The sequence below is a fragment of the Talpa occidentalis genome, unplaced genomic scaffold (assembly GCF_014898055.3).
Source record: "Talpa occidentalis isolate TD23 unplaced genomic scaffold, MPIMG_talOcc4v2.1 talOcc4.16, whole genome shotgun sequence".
NCBI lineage: Eukaryota > Metazoa > Chordata > Mammalia > Eulipotyphla > Talpidae > Talpa > Talpa occidentalis.
In genome coordinates this window covers 1820794-1836584 of record NW_023601653.1, presented here as the reverse complement: position 1 = coordinate 1836584, position 15791 = coordinate 1820794, and the positions used below count along the sequence as shown (strand labels likewise).

At 60.2% G+C, this 15791-nt stretch overlaps 1 protein-coding gene across 1 annotated transcript; it reads right to left on the bottom strand.

The window, feature by feature from the left end:
• Positions 1 to 5387: 5387 nt before the first annotated feature.
• RTL6 (retrotransposon Gag like 6) lies at positions 5388 to 6115 on the bottom strand. Its single transcript, XM_037513399.1, is given in 2 exon segments — positions 5388 to 5791; positions 5794 to 6115. Coding segments are annotated over 2 exon segments (726 nt in total).
• Between the last annotated feature and the right edge of the window lie 9676 nt (positions 6116 to 15791).

Genomic DNA, 15791 nt, shown 5'->3' with positions numbered 1-15791 from the left:
GCCAGCGGGGCCTGCTCAGGAAGCGCAAGGGGAGCTGGAGAGAGTCACGAAGGGGATCCTCCCGGCAGGGGAAAGATCTTCCCGAGGAAGCGTTTAGCTACGAGGATGTTCACGGCAGTGTCATTTATGACAAAAATTGTAAACGAGACAAAGCCCCAAAGAAGGGGTCGTCCGAGTGGAAGGGGAAACCCAGAGGCCGAACGGCCTCGCTCGCAAGCCCCCGGCCACGCCGCGCCTGGGGAGAGCACCTCACGGACGGAGCGCATCAAGAGCGAGCCAGCGCTCGCTGGCGGCCCCACTTTGTGAGGCAAAGGCAGAACACGGGGTGGCTTGCCAGGGACCCCATGCTGGGGCCCCACCGCGTCTTGCAGCCTGGCTGGCCACGGAGCGCGGGCAGAGCCTCAGCCCGGGCATGCCACGAAGCCCCCCAAGAGCTGGGTCTGGTGAGGGCGACCGGCACCATCCCAGAAACGAGGGCGGTGGCGACTCCGAGTGAGTGTGAGGCCGGGATGCAGAGGGTGTGGGACACCACAGAGATGGCCAGCCACCCCCTGACCCCCCCTTAAGTAAGAGAAGGAAGAAGGGCAGCAGGAAGACGGAAGAGGACAGGACTGGCGAGTTCAAGAGAAGTTTCCAGATGCCTCGGTAATGGAGCCGCCGTGGGGCGACGACTTGGGCAGGGGCAGCACCAGGTGCCTGGGTGGGGCACCGGCCCTGGAGCAGGGACCCCTGGGATGGAGCAGCACCAGGCTGGGCGCACAGCACTGAAGGTGGAGGCCATTCCAAGCCAGGATTGTCTCTAGCCCGAAGCCGGCCACACTCCATGCTCCCTGCCAGGCAGAGTGGGTGGCCAGGGGCTCTGAGGACCAGCCTGGAGAATTCTCCAAATCAGAAGACAGAGGAGGCAACAGGCCAGCCAGCTGGGGCAGACTTCAACCCCCGCTGCTGAGCCAAGCACCAGGCATATAGGAGCACCCCAGGGACAGGCCTGGTGCTGGCAGCAAGGGCCACCCCATCCTGCAGGGCCCCACCCTGCTCACATCCCGCCAGAGCATCTGCATTTGTTACGGGGCCGGGGGTGGGGATGGGGGGACCTCAGGGTGTTTTGGAAGCTCACTGGTGAGAACAGCTAAGTAAATCTGAGGGGGTGGGACCCCACGGGGTATGAATACGAATTATATAACAATTATACAACTAAAAGGAGGTGCTGGGGAGATGAAGGGGCCGGCGGGGGCTGACTCCCTGCGACGGAGGGCCCGCCCATCGGAGCTGAGAAATTCTGCGCGCGGCCCGGGATACTTGAGTGTTTGGGGGGAAGTCAGTTTAGAGCCTCACTTTATGCTACATGCTAAAGCCCAGGAACACCTTCGATCTGGAGGGAGGGGCTTAGGTGGGAGGCCACGAGGGCCCGGGTGGAGGCCCGGCGCAGCCGCCTCCTCAGCTTAGACCCGAGCCCGTGCCAGCTGGGAAGCCAGACTGGACACCCTGTGCCCTCCTGCCCTGGACAGTGACATTTCCCGGGCGCCATGGCGTGGAGCTGGCCAGCTGAGTGCGGACGCAGGCCCGGGCCCCGGCTGCCTTAAGGACACAGGGAAGACATTTGCAGAAATGTAAAGCGATGCCACTTTCCTCCCTCAGCTGTCCCAGAAGGCAGAGCCTCTACGAGCTGGACTGTCGCGTTGTGTACAAGTGCAAGAACGGCCTCGAACAACAGGGGCAGGGCAGGGGCCTGGCTCATGGGCACGGGCCCACAGGAGGCGCTCGGCTACGCGAGCCACACCTCAGGAAGACACCAGCCGGAGCACACGCAGCAGGTACAACACACAACAGGGTAATATCTTTAATACAGACGAGCTCATAAAAACGAATCAGAATCGACAAACCACCAGGAGGAAATACAGCTGCTTGACGTGGGGCGTCTACCCCCGCTAGAGATCAAAGGAAGGCAAACTAAAACTTCTATTTTTTCATTATCAGATCAGCGAATACTCAGCCCAGTGGAAACACTCGGCGCGGGCAAGGGGGAAGGTAGGTATGGCCGCCCCCCGGCAGCAGCCGCGGCCCCGCGGGTCTGGAAGCATCGTCAGTGCTGTGGATCCGACACACGAAGGTCTTCGTGTTCTCGCCTTCAACGGCCCACCTCTGGGACGCCACCCCAAGAAATGCCTTCCCCGGGGACAGCTTGGCCCTGAAGACGTGCCCCCCCGTGAAGGGGAGTGCGTGGTGGGGGCGGGCGCCCTGGCCCGGCTGCCTGCTGGGGGCGGGAGGGGGGTGCAGTCATCTCGAAATAGAGTGGGCGAAGACACGGCATGTCCACCAGAGCAGTGAAAACGGCTCCACGACGGAGTCAAAGCAAAGAGCCCCTGGCGGGGCGGGCGGGAGCGCTGGAGGGGTCTGGAAGACACCAAAATGTGAAATTTCACTTTTTCTCTCGCTGAACTGCAGAACTTCTCTACTGCGTAGCTTTGCCGTGATAATGAAGACCTGGGCCGCGGCCTACGGGGCGGGCTCATGACAGCGAGGGCAGTCGGGGCTGCCCCCTCCTGTCCTCCCGGCCCCGCCCCGCGCCAAGCCAGCCACCACCCCCCTCAAACACAGGGACATGTCAGCCCCCAGCTCGTGGAGGGGCACGGAACACCCCCCCCCCCGCCGTTCTCCTCCCGAGTGGCAAGTGTCTGCCCGTGGCCCGACGCTCTGGGCGCCTCCCCTCACGGGAGCCGGCCTGGGTCTTCTTGCAGGGGCCAAGCAAGGCCCTCGCCGCTCTCCCCCCGCAGCGCCCACCGTCCCTGCCTTGCGGGCCTCTCCCCTAGTTCCTCCATGGCTGTGCCCCCTCCCCCGGGCGATCCCTCTCCCGCGGCGGGGCAGGATAGGGCCGCCCGACGGGCACTTCCACCCCACTGGGTCCCAGGAAAGTCCGGCCTGCACCCCGCGGGGCGGGCGGCCATCCTCCTCGTCATGGGCTTGCTCGGGACCCCCACGATGGGCCTTCGCTTTTTTCCAGGAAGAGACATGGAAATGGAAATGCTTTCGATGCCCAGTCAGTGTCCTGGCCGCGCTATCGGGGTCCGGAAGTCGGCCTGGGGGCGCATCAAATGATGCGTGCCGCCGGACACTGACTCGCCAGGAGACAAGGCAGTCACAACACAGTCCAGACCAAGGCACCCCCCAAAAAAACAAAGCCCCCGACATGCACTGTGAAGCGCTGCTCGCCAGCTGTCCCTCACACACTGGTACCTGCTCCGAGAGTTCCAGAAACCACAGCCCCGGAGGATGGAGAGGCAGCTGCCCCTCCCTCTTCAGCCCAACCCCCAGCCTGGTGACCTCCCTCTTGAGAGTCCAGTGGGGGGCCACCCCCAAGGCCTCTCACCTGCTCGTTTCCAAAGCGCCAGCCCACCAGGTGAGTGCCGAGACGACACCTCCAAGTCCAGCAGTGCTGAGCCGACCGGACGGGGGCTCTGGCCTCAGTGTCTGCACAGCCCAGGTACAGGGCCACATGCAGACCTGGAGGCACACCCCAAAATCCACCGAGGTGGCCCCTCAGGTTGGAAAGAAGGCGCAGTCCCTGCCCGGGCTGGACCCAGTCCCTGGTGGGCCTGGAAACCCTCGTGGTGTCTGTGAGTCCCCGTTCCCCTTGAGCCAGGCACCCCTCCCGGGGGGCACCTCTGCCTGACACACACACCTCGCACACAGCTGCTGGAGACAGAAGAAAACGAGCTCACAGTGGTCTGCACCCCAACCAGAGGCCCCCCAGACCGGAGGCTCCACTCGTGTGTCCTCCGCGGACTCAGGTTCGTGAGCACCACGGTCCCCCCGAACAGCCGTGGCTGGGATCCAGGGGACCGGAAGCCTGCGCACAGGCTGTAGTTGCGGGGTGACTGGGCTAACAGAGCTTAAACGAGCGGGCGGCAGTGGCCCGCGAAGCCCGCAACCACCGCGCGGCCTTGACCCGGCAAGGGAGCGGGGCTTCGGGAAGAGGCCACTTCCCAGCAGCATCTAAACTCTTAAGAAGAAAGTGTTACTCATGGGGCGCACACTGGGGGCCTGGGGCCCTGGGCCGGTGCGGAGGCCGGGCCGGCAGTCAGGCCAGGAGGGCTCGGCACCGGGCAGGTAAAGCAGGGTGACCGGTGCCCCCCGGCCCTGGCCGGGGGCGCGGCGTGCAGCTCAGCTGGTGTCGGAACACGGTGGGGTCATCGGTCGGAAGGCCTCGGTGAAAGCGATGTCCAGTCACCGCTGGTGAGGAAGCGCAGGCGGACAGCACCCGACCCCGAGCCGGCCCTGCTCCGTCACGCCAGGCTGGGCCCACCGCGGTCTGCCCCACACCCGGCCACCGAAGCCCTGGCCGGGCCTCAGAGGCAGACTTGCCGGCCCTTGGCGCTGTGCAGCGGGCGCTCCAGCTGGGCTCCGTGTTTTCTCGGACGAGAGCTGCCCGTTGAAGGCCCTCCGTGCATGGGGGCTGCGACACCCAGGGAGGCTGTGTGAGATGATGGGTGAGGTGGAGGCCACACAGCGTCAGGGCAGAGAAGGAATGTCTCGAGGCAGCCAGTGCCGCGGGGAGAGAGGGCGGTGAGGGCACGCTGGCAGCCAGGGTGGTTCCCGCTGGGGATCCGGGGCATGGTGAGCCCCATGTCGGTGCCTGTGGGCCTCAGGCCCAGACGTACAGCTGCGGACTGCCCAGGGTCCAAAGTCACAACAACCTTCCTAGTAGGTGAGGTCGGCTCCCCAGTTTCCGGAGCAGAGGACTGGCAGCCAATGCCAGGCTTGGGAGGAGGCGCGGCCTCGGGGGGCCCCTCCATCCGGCTGCAATGTCGGCCATTCCCAGCAGCACACGGGCAGAGCACTGCGAATCCACGTGAAGTTTGCCCCCGGCTGTGCTGGACTCCACTCCTAGGGGTGGTGCCCTGGTGCTGAGAGGGCCCCTGCCTGCCCCACGGGGCTCTGGCATGGCCAGTCACCACCTTAGGCCCGGAAGTCAGGCTCCGCCACCCCCAGGTGTCCATAAAAGCCACCAGCCTGGCCAAAGAGTCTTCTCTGCCATCAGTGAGGTCACAGGTGAGGACGGGGCCAGGAGGTGGGGGGCTGCCGCGGAGGATGGAGTGGGAGCTTCTGCAAAGCTGTCAGGCGGGGAGGCCAGGGCACCGGCGGGCAGAGTGCTGGCGAGCGGCTGTGATGGTGGCGCAGAGCTGTGGTCACTGGCAGAGCTGGGGCCGCAAGCGAGCGAGAGGAAGCATGCAGGGAGCTGTGGGTGCAAAGCTGGCACACTGTACTATGAAGCAAGGTGGGTGACGGGGCGCCCAAAGTGGCGAGGGCGCTGGCGGTGGGGCAGGCTGGAGCGGCGGGAGGGGACCCCGCACGTGCGCGCAGCCAGGGGGGCGCGACCTGGGTGGCGCCTACAGGTTCCGAGCGCGGGTGGGCAGGGCCGGCGCCGGGCCGGGCCCGTGGGAGGCGGGGTGCACCGGGCAGGGCCCCGCGCCCGCGGCCGCCAGCTGGCGGCACCGCCCCTGGCGCTCGCGCACGGCGCGCGTGGAGGCCGCCGTCTTGCGGATCTGGGCGCGCCGCGCGTGGCGCAGCGGGGACTTGTAGGTCCGGCGCAGCTCGGCCAGGAAGCCCTGGTAGTTGTTCCGCAGCGGGCTGTCGGGCTGCATGTGGGGGATCGCCCACTGCTCGGCCTCCCCGGTCAGGCGCGACACCAGGAAGGCCACGCGCTCGGCCTCGCCCGGGAAGCGCGAGGCCTGGAAGATCATGAAGCGGTCCATCTGCATGAGGAAGCCGGCCAGCTGGCCCGGGTCCCCGCGAAGGGCTCGGGCAGCGAGGTGGGCGGCGTGGTGGGCGGCCGCGCGCCGCCGGCGGCCATGGCGGACACGGGCGGCGTGATCTGCAGCGCGCCGGGGATGCGCGCGCGGGTGCGCAGCAGCGCGAGCTCGGCCATCACGCTGTCCAGCATGCTGGTGAGGCTGGCCCTCTCGGCGCGCAGCGAGGAGGCCTCGCGCCGCAGCGCGGAGTTGGTGAGGCGCAGCGCGGTCAGGGTGTCCGCCGCGTCGTCCGCCGGGGCGCCGGGCGCGGGGGCGGCGCCGGGGGCGCCGGGGGCGCCGGCGCGCGCGCTCTGGGGCTGGACCATGCCGGCGCGGGGGCCGGGCGGGGCGGGGCGGGCCGCGATCGGGGCGCCCCCACCCCGGGCCCGGAGGGCGCGGCGCCCCGGGACAAAGGCGGCGCCCGGCGGCGGGTACCTGCTCGCGGCTCCGCGGCTCCGCGCCGAGGCGGCCGGCGGGCGGGCGGGCGGGCGGAGGGTCGCGGCGGCGGGCCCGGCCGGAGCGGCTGCCCGGCGTCAGGCCGGGGCGGCGGGCGGCGGGCGGGCCGGGCCGGGGGCGCGGCGGAGGGCGGGGCGCGGCGCGGCCGGGGGGCGGGCGGGGCCGGCGCGGCGGCGGCGACGGCGGCGGACGGGCCTCGCGCGGGCCGCGCGGGTTGCCATGGAGACCGCCGCTCCGCGCGCGGCGCCGGGCCCCGCCCCGGAAGTGGCGCGCTCCGCCCCGCCCCCGGGCCGCGGCGCGTCCGTCCGCGGCGGCCAATCAGCGCCCGGCGCGGCGCGGCTCTGACTCCCGCGGGCGCCGCTCGCGCTCTGCCCGGGCGCCTGCGGGGTCGCGCGAGGCGGGGTGCGGCTCGGGGCGGCGGGCGGGCGGGCTCGCGGGGGCGCCGCCGGGGCTGAGGGAGGGGAGAGCCCCACTCCAAGGCCAGGAAAGCGCGAGGGCGTCCCCGCGACGTGGCGGGATGACGGGCCTCGAGGCGCGGCGCTCTAGAGCCGGGGGTCGCCTTGTCCGGGGAGCCGGCGTGACGCCCCTCAGCCTGGGGGGCCGGCGGGCTCCTTCCTGAGGCTCCCGCCCGTCGCTGCTTTCTGATTTACTCTACTGCTAAATACTGATTGTTCACCCTGTGGACTATTTGGAGCCTGAATATTACACTGAAATTTGAGCATTTTCCCATTAAAATTTTTCCGGAAGCGTGATTTTCAATTATTGCCTCATAGTCCATTGACTCCTGGACCACGTTTCTCACCAAGCCCTGGGAAATAATCTTGGCGCTGTTTTCCGCGTGGGAGTCTTAGGCACAGCACTCCTGTGTAATTCCCGCCCCTTTCTCTGTCAGGTTCTCCAGGAGCGATGCCAGCAAGAGAGATCACGGGCCAGAGGGGATGAACACTTTGGCGTGGAGCTGGGTGTCTTTCCCGGTTGACCTTGCTGAGCTGCTCCCGAATGTTCAACGCCAGGCAGGACCCGAGAGGGAAGGAACCCCCGGCCAGTCCTTCAGGGACCCCGTCTTGAAGGTAGCTGACCTCTGGCAGTCACCCCGCCAGTGACAACAGAGCACAGTCTCCTCAAGTATGACCTTGCTTGTTAGGCCACAGAGAAAGCCTCAATGAGGACTACACTGCCTGTTCTCCCAACACAATGATATGAAGTTAGAAAACAATAACAAGGAAATTTAGAAAATTCACATATATATGGGAGTTGAACAACACGCTCTTGGTGACTCTGAAATAACCAGTAAGTCAGAAAATAAATGACAAGGAAAATTTGAAAATGCTTTGAGATTAAGGAAATGAAGCACAATGCACACAAATGTATGGGATGTAGCAAAAGCATTGCTTAGAGTGAACTGTATGGCTCTAAGAGGCTGTATTTAAAATTAAGGAAGATATCGAATCAATAACCAAAGCTTCTACTTTAAGAAGTTAGAAGAAGCATAAACTAAACTCAAAGCAAGTAGAAGTAAGAAAATAAATGTTAAAGCAGAGATAAAACAAGATAAGGAAAGGGAAAGATAATAGTGAAGATCGACAAAACCAAAAGTTGATTCTTTGAAAAGATCAACTAAATCAAGAAACTTTTAGCTAGACTAACCAACAGCAAAAGAATGACTCAAATTCTAAAATCAGGAATGAAGAAAGGGACATTACTTCTGATCTTCAGAAAAAAAAAGAATTAATTGGGAATCCTATGACCAATCGTAGGTCAACAAATCAGAAATCTAGATGGAGTGGGTAGATTCTTAGAAAGACACAGCCACCAAAACAAACTCAACAAAAAATAGAAAATTTGAATGGACCTAGAATAAGCAAAGAGACTGGATTAATAATCCAAAAATTCCTGCAATGAAGAGCCTAAGGAATGATAGTGTCACCTTTGAATTCTACTAACCATTTAAAGAAAATTTAACTCCAATGTTTTTCAAATGCTTCCAAAAAGTGGAAGAGGAGGTATATGTCACAACTCATTCATGATACCAAAATCAGGCAAAAGTATGGAAAATGCTGCAGCAACCATAAAACGGTATGGCAGTTCCTCAAAAAGTGAAACATACACATAGGGTGAATCTCAGCAATTCCGCTCCTAGGTGTGTGCCCAAGATAATTAAAAATGTGTTTACACACACATTCAGTTGTATTTGAATGTTCAAAGAAGCATTGTTCATAACCAAAAACAGGAACCAATGAACGTTTGCCAGTTGAAGGACAAATAAGCAAAATGTGATGTTCTGGAAAATAAAATGGCAGTCATAAAGGGGAATGAAATGCTGATACATGCCTCAGCATGGATGCACCTTGAAAATTATGCTAAGTGCAAGAATTTGCTTCTAGGACAGTTTACGATCAGCAGGTCCACACAGGCAGACGGCAGAGTGCTGGCTGCCCAGGTGCTAGGTGAAGGAGGCCACAGAGGATGACTGGGGGCTCCTGGCACAGGGTTCCTTTGGAAGGTGACGGTTGCACGACATTATGAATGTACTAAAAGCCTCTGAATTATACAGTTTTACAAAGCAAATTGTATGATATGTGAATCTCAAAAAAACAGTCATTATTATGATCAAAACTCACAGGAAAACAGGTCTAGAGGGGAACTGCCTCCGTTTGCGCAGTAGCCTCAGAACCCTGTAGCTGGCTTCATAATGATACTGGGAGACCGAGGGCTTCCCCCGAGGTGGGGTCCAGGCAAGGATGCCCGTGCTCGCTTACTGCTTCCATTCAACTTAGTGCCGGAGGGTCTAGCCAGGGGGATCAAGTGAGAACAGGAAATAAAAGGCTTTCAGGTGGGAACGGAAGAGGTGAAACCATCTCTAGTTGCAGGTGGCATTTTTGTTTCTATGGAGACACTCAAGGCATTTACCAAAACAAACTTCCTAGAGCTATGAGGGAGTTCAGTAAGGTCAAAAGATACAAGATAAAGATAGAAAAATCGATTTTATTTGTGTAGACTACCAGTGAACACATGGACAGCAGCCTTTAAACGCCAATGCCATGTGCAAGCCCTCCAGAAACACTCAGATGTAAATCTAGCAAAGTATGGACCAGACGTGTATGCAGAAAACAAGAAGACACTGATCTAAGAAATCAAAGATTAAGGAGGAAAGAGGCTGATGTGGATTGGAAGAAATGAAGGAGTTGAGATGTCAGTTCTTCCCAGAGATGCGCACTTAATGTAGTGTTTAGCAAATCCCAAGTGAGATGTTTTGTGGCTAGAGAGATCATTCAAAAATGTATATGGAAGTCCACAGCCTCTGCGGCCCCGGTTCGATCCCAGCCGGCCAGTGAGGTTCCCACATGGCGCGACAGACCTCTCCTGTCGCGCCGGCTGCTCCCCTCAGCAGAGTATTTCGTCAGTCTGCCTGTTCTGTTCCCTGCTCTGGCTCTGGTGAATCCTCTCACCTTCCCGTGCATCTGGCCTATACCCCGGATTCTTGTATAAATAAATCAATAAATCTTAAATATATATGTATATATTCAAAAAATCCCAAAAAAATGGACTAGATTTGCTAAAACAAATTTGAAAAAGAAAATGTGGAAACATGAGTCTACCTCACTGCAAGACTTACTCTATAGCTGCAGTAGTTGAAACCATGCTAGGGTGGGAGGTGGGGGATATGTAAGTCAGTGCAGTAGAGGACCCATGGAGACCCATAAAAATTGTCCAGCTGAGTTTTGACAAAGATACACCAGCAATTCAAAGAGGACAGATGGTCTTTCTCAACAAATGGCGGTGGAGCAATCGAACATCAAAGATTTAACATAAAATCCATAAAACCCCCAATCTTAATCTCACATTTTCTATAAAGATTATCTCAAAGTATAGACTGTAGATAGCCTTAAATGTAAAACATAAACCTATAATATATATAGATATGCTTGATAGTTTATACTATATGTGTAAATATGATAAAAATCTTTGTGATATAGACAAAGAATTTTTAGATTGGACATCAAAAGTATGACCCATAAGAGAAATTGGATCCACCCCCATATATAACGTTTGCTCTGTGCTGGACTCTGTAGGATGAAAATACTAGCTAGGGACAGAGAAATAGTTGAAAACCATAAATTCTACAAAGGAGTAGTATCCAGAACATACAAAGAACCTTGAAAACTCAACAGTAGAACCAACAACAATCCAATTCGAAATGGAAAATGAGCTAGAGGCGAGGACAGGTGTCACCCAGGACGGCTGCAGATGGACAGCAAGCACAAGGAATGAAACAGCCTTCGCGAGGTGTCACCCATGCTCCCCAGGGCTGAAGCAGTGGACACCGGGAGCACCAGTGCCAGCGAGAGAGCAGGGCCAGGTTGCCCAGGGGAGGGTGAGATGGCACAGCCTCCCGAGAACGTTTTGGTGATGTCTTTCAAAACCAAACCTAGCAGCCCCGGTGCACCCTGTGCACGCAGGTATCCAGTGACTGAGAACTTAAGGAGGCTTGGGTGGGGTGGGTGGGGTGTCAGTGTGCTTCTGTATTCATGTCCCCAGCCGCCAGGCTGGTTGGGATCTGGAAGATGTTACTAGCAAGGGAAACTGAGTAAAGGATCCTGCAGGTCTGACTGTGTTTCTACCCGGCTGGTGCTGGCGGAGAGGACACCCCTGCGAGTAGGGTGTGAGATCCTCTTGGCTCCTTCCAGTGCTGTCAGGCTGGCTGGGGGGCGCTGGAGTTCTGGGGAGAGGCCAGATGGGAGAAGCATTGACGGGTGGATGACAGGTAAAGCCAGGAAGAGAGAGCTGGAAGGAGTTGGGGGTCCCGGGATTGGAGGTCTGGGAAATGGGGAGGGGCCTTAGGAGGGCTGCCCAGAGGGCGGAGGAAGCTTCCGAAGCTCAGAAGCCAAGAATCTGCTTCAGCGAGGAGGAGGAGGAGGAGGAGGAGGAGGAGGAGGAGGGCCAGGGGGGCGCGACCCCGGGCCAGTGTGGGGAGCTTTGCTTTGAGAACAAAACAAGTTGCTAAAGATAATTAAAGTTACGCGTCTTCTAAAACGTTATTTCTGGCTCAAGATATTTGTTTATTATACTGGTTATACAACACAGTTAATAGTATAGGATGTACCACATCACACTCCATTATGCATGCATGTCTAGGGCCTGACCACCGAGATTTTTCTGGACAATACATTTTTCTTCTAACACGGTCTCAGGAATCTTCACGTTGTCATAAAACCCTTGCAGTCTTACGCGAAGTTGCAGTCTGGAGTTATAATTCCTAGCTGTGACTTTTCCAGTCCACTCTTCTCTGTTGTCTCTATTTTAATGGAGAAAAACCTAACAGGTACTGAGGCACCAAGGAAGCTCAGAAAAACCTACCAAACAGAGGTGGTTCCCAAATCTAATTTTTGGCGTGGGAATGTATAAATACCACAGCCCAAATGTCTCCGCAGACGCCATGGCTTTGACGGAGGGTGCTGTTCTGCAACAAATATTTTTATAAACCAAAACGCGCCTTCCTCAAAATGTTTTTACTATTTTGAATGTTTCATGAAATTTAGATGCTACAAAATTGTAGGTTTTCTTGAGGTCGCCCCGTTCTAGAACAGAATGTGTTTATCCAATTAAAGCAAGAATGTCATCAATAGCATCTTCTCACATGCTGAGATATTCCCAAAACAAGCGCCGACGTCTCGGAGGAGACCTCGCGCCCGGCCGCCCACCCGCCATTTCTCTGGCACCGCCCTTGCTCTGGGGGTGGGGGGCCGGCCTCGGCACCCCCAGGCGGCCTGGCACCCCCAGGCGGCCCAGCCGCCTAGTGATTACCATCACCGAGAGCTTCCACCTTCCACGTGCCGGGCGCCCGTCTCCTGAGAGCGTGGCTGAAAGATGAACAGCACTTTTGAACAGCAGCAAGAAGACTCTGCCAAAGCACACCCGCCCTGGGCGTCAGGTGGGTGCAGGGGGTCCCCACGGGCCGCGGGGCTCCCAGCAGCTGGCTGATGCCGGCAGCCACGGCTGTGAGCCTGAGGCGTTAGCACTCAGCACTGTCGCCAAAGCTCTGTGGCCTGATTTCTCTGCACATCTGTCAAAACATCTGTGAACAGGACAACTCCCGCTTCGACTGTGGCCCCAGGGGGCCGGTGGCTGGGGTGTGGTTATGGCCGCCAGCCCGGACCCACCCGTGCCCCGGGCCTCCCCACCCGGGGAAGCAGCGCCTCTCTCAGGCTGCTGCAAGTGTCTCTGCCGCCAAACGCCCGGCGACTGGGGCTCCTGTGTCTGGTTCTCGGCTTGGACCCAGCAGCTGCCGGGAACCAGCTCGGCGTGAGCCTCGGTGAAGACGCCTCTCGCCGCGGCTCCTCTGTCCAGTGCCTGCGCCTTTGCCGGGGAGCAGTGAAGGAACAGAGTCGCTGTGCCGGTGTTCGTCCCCAGGAGCGGCCTCCTTGCCCGCCCTGCGCCACCCCGTCATGTCCTCTTGCCTGATTTTTCACATTTTCCTTTACCTCAGCTGCGCACGGCGCCCTGGGAATCCCGCAGGCCTGGGCAGGCTCCGTCAATGCCCCGTGAGAGCGGATGATTTGGCTTCCTTCCTGGCGGCAAACTCCACACCCTTTCCTCACCACACACACGCACACGCACACGCGCACACAGAGACTTCCTCCTCCTAAGATGTGTGTTTTGTAACCGTCCTCAGGTCGATGCACTAATGTCCGGCCTCCCTCCTGCTCCCCGTGCCGTCCGGGATCACTGTCTTTTTAAAATCAACGTTTCCGTGCCACGGAGCGGGTCTGGCGGGGAGCGGGCAAGGGACAGTGGGTGCTTCGTGGGCAGCTCCTGATTCCCCGCGCCCTCATGCACTTTGACCTCGTTCGCCAGAGGAGCCTCCGTGACTGTGAGGAGCGGGTTTCAAAGTGTAAATGTTGCCGAGAAGAGTGACCAGAGGCTGGCCGGTCCCCGGGCCCTGTGGGGGTCCTGAGGGGCAGGCCCGCCCTCCGCATCCCTCACCGGCACGTGGGACTCTGCACCCTAGCACCGGAAGAGCGGGCCCGCTCTGGCAGCCGGGTCTGGTCACTACCCCTGAGGTGTCTGCCCAGCCTCACCCCGCCCCCGTGCACGCAGGCGCTCCCACAGAGACTCGTTCTCCTCTCACGCTCTGGGCTTCACTGGGGCGGAGGGGGTGTGCAGGCTGCTTCCCCGTCTGCACCCCGTCTGCACGCTACAGAGGGCAGCACTAAGCCAGCCGGGAGCTCCTCTCCGGGGTGCCCGCAGCGCCCATGAGCGCTTCCAAGTCTCTGCTGTGCATCCACAACAAGTGAGAAGTCGTAGCCGTGACCTTGACTAGGTCCAGGCCCAAGGTCAGGAAGCAGAGGGTGAGGACCGCCCTCTTGGGCCTGGAGCAGGGCCGGTGATCAGCCGGCGCCAATGAGACGGGGGCGTATCCTCACCCACGGGGCTGGGGCGCGGGGATATTCCAGAACAGTGAGTCCTGACCTGCAGAAGAGCTTCCGTGCAGACACGACGATTACCTCTCTGTGTGCCGCGCTCCCCCACTCCTCTCCGAGATGAATTCTGCAGCTGCTCCTTAGAGCAGATTTTATGTCAGGCCGTCCTGAACACAGCTACCGATCCTGCGGGTTTTTCCTGAGCTTCAATAACAGAGAAAAAGACTGAAAGCTCATTTTGTGTGTAAGATCCATCCTTGTCACCCACCTGCCAGTGCACAAGAGACAAGTGACAGTGCCACGTCCCTCAGAATAGCTTCAAGAAGTTCCGAGGCCTGGCGAGGCTCAGGTGAGCAGCGCACGCGTCAGAGGAGCATCCCTCATTGCCCAGCAGCCCTCCCGTGCAGAGCGCTGGCTGCCTTTCAGCGGGAGCAGTCTGGCTGCCGGCGATAAGTAATTCAATTAAGGGGAAATGTGACTCCTGTCCCCAAACCAAGCCCCGGGGCCCCAGGGTGCAAGTTCAGACTCACGCACCCACTGGACGAGCCGCAGGGTTGGGCCACAGCCCCAGGCCTGGCCACAGCAGCTGCTGAGACCCCCGCACCCACCAAGGGTCACTGGGAAGAGACCGTGGCCCCATGGCCAGGGTGGCGAGCAGAAGGAAGGTGGGTCGTGGAGGGGACCCTGGCACTCAGCCAGCCCTGACTCTGCCATCCGTCATAACCACCCCCCCGTTGGCCGCCCCAGGCGCGCGTCCTCACAGGAGAGGGTGTCCGGGCCCAGAGGAGCACTGCTGGCAGGTGCCGCGCGGGGCTGGGTCCTCGCTGGCGTCCTCACTGTGACGACCCCTGTGCCTCCCGGGTGGGGCTTTCCGGTCTTTCAGCAGTTTGGGGTTTCCTCTGGGGGTGGTGGCGGCCTCCTGCAGAGGGCGGTGGCAGCAGAAACTTCCCTCCTCTGCTGCCGCCCCGGGGGGAGCTTCCAAGGCTGCCCCTCTCCCCTCCTCGCCACCTGGGTCAGCAACGGTGCTCTGCCTCCGGGGGCTCTGCCTTCGGGCTTGCTCTGAGATGCTCCGTGGCTTTGCCAAAGGGATCCTGCTTTTTCCCCAGAAAAAAAGAAGTGAAATCTTCCGCTTCGGGCCGCTGTGGCAAAGGCTCATCATGGGGGCTGCCCCCTGTCTGAGGACATGTGCTTGCTGGCAAATGACACCCACTTTTCAGACACTGGAACTTAACAAGCGGCAACTCGGGCTCCTGCTTCGGGGCGCCCGTGCTGAACCCCCACTGGCCCGACCTCCGGACCGCTCAGCCCCACTGCCACCCCGACGCAGCCGCCGCTTCACCCTGGAAACCGCACTGCGCTGCAGTGAGCTCGGAGGCGGGTCGCACGCAAGGACGATAAATGCAGGTGAGTACAAGGAAATGACTCCAGGGGATGGCGGGGGAGCAGCAGACTCCAGCGCCCGCGGGACCTACCCTGTTCCGGGCGGACGGGGCTGCGGCCGGTGGCCTGGTCTCCTCCAGCACCCCGGGCTGGGAACGCCGTTGGCCCTGGGTGGGGAGCGGGTGGGTGGGCACCAGGCCTCTGGCAGGCAAAGCCTCCCGGCTCTGCGGTCCGAGCTGTCTGCCCTCTCACAGCCCTTCCGTGGGCCCCAAGGGCCCGGGACCCCACTGATGTAGAGGGAGGGGCAGAAAGGCAGAACGCGAGGCGCGTCCGCAGACGATGCCCCCGGAGGCACAGTGGCCCGGCCCCAGGTGGCCTTCCCGAGGGCACGTCCACGGTCTGCAGGCTCCAGTCACCTCCCCGATCCTCATGCCCCGAAGTGGCTGCCAGCCTGGAGACGGAGGCGCGGGAGGAGAAGGGACTGGTTGTCCGTGCCAGTAACGGGCGCCATCACCTACGCCGACGTCCACCAGGACGGCCACCTCTGGGCTCTGGTCCCGAGGACGAGCGCCCAGCTCCTTTGCAGCAGACACTCGACAGAGCGCCGGGCCCAGGGCGCCCCAATGGCAAAGCCTCGCGTGTGCCCAGCGGGGTCCTCCCGCTGTCTGAGAGCAGATGGCACGTGCCGGCCCCGCAGCCCCTCCAGCTGTGCCCCGTGCTCAGTCAGACGGTCACCCCATCACCC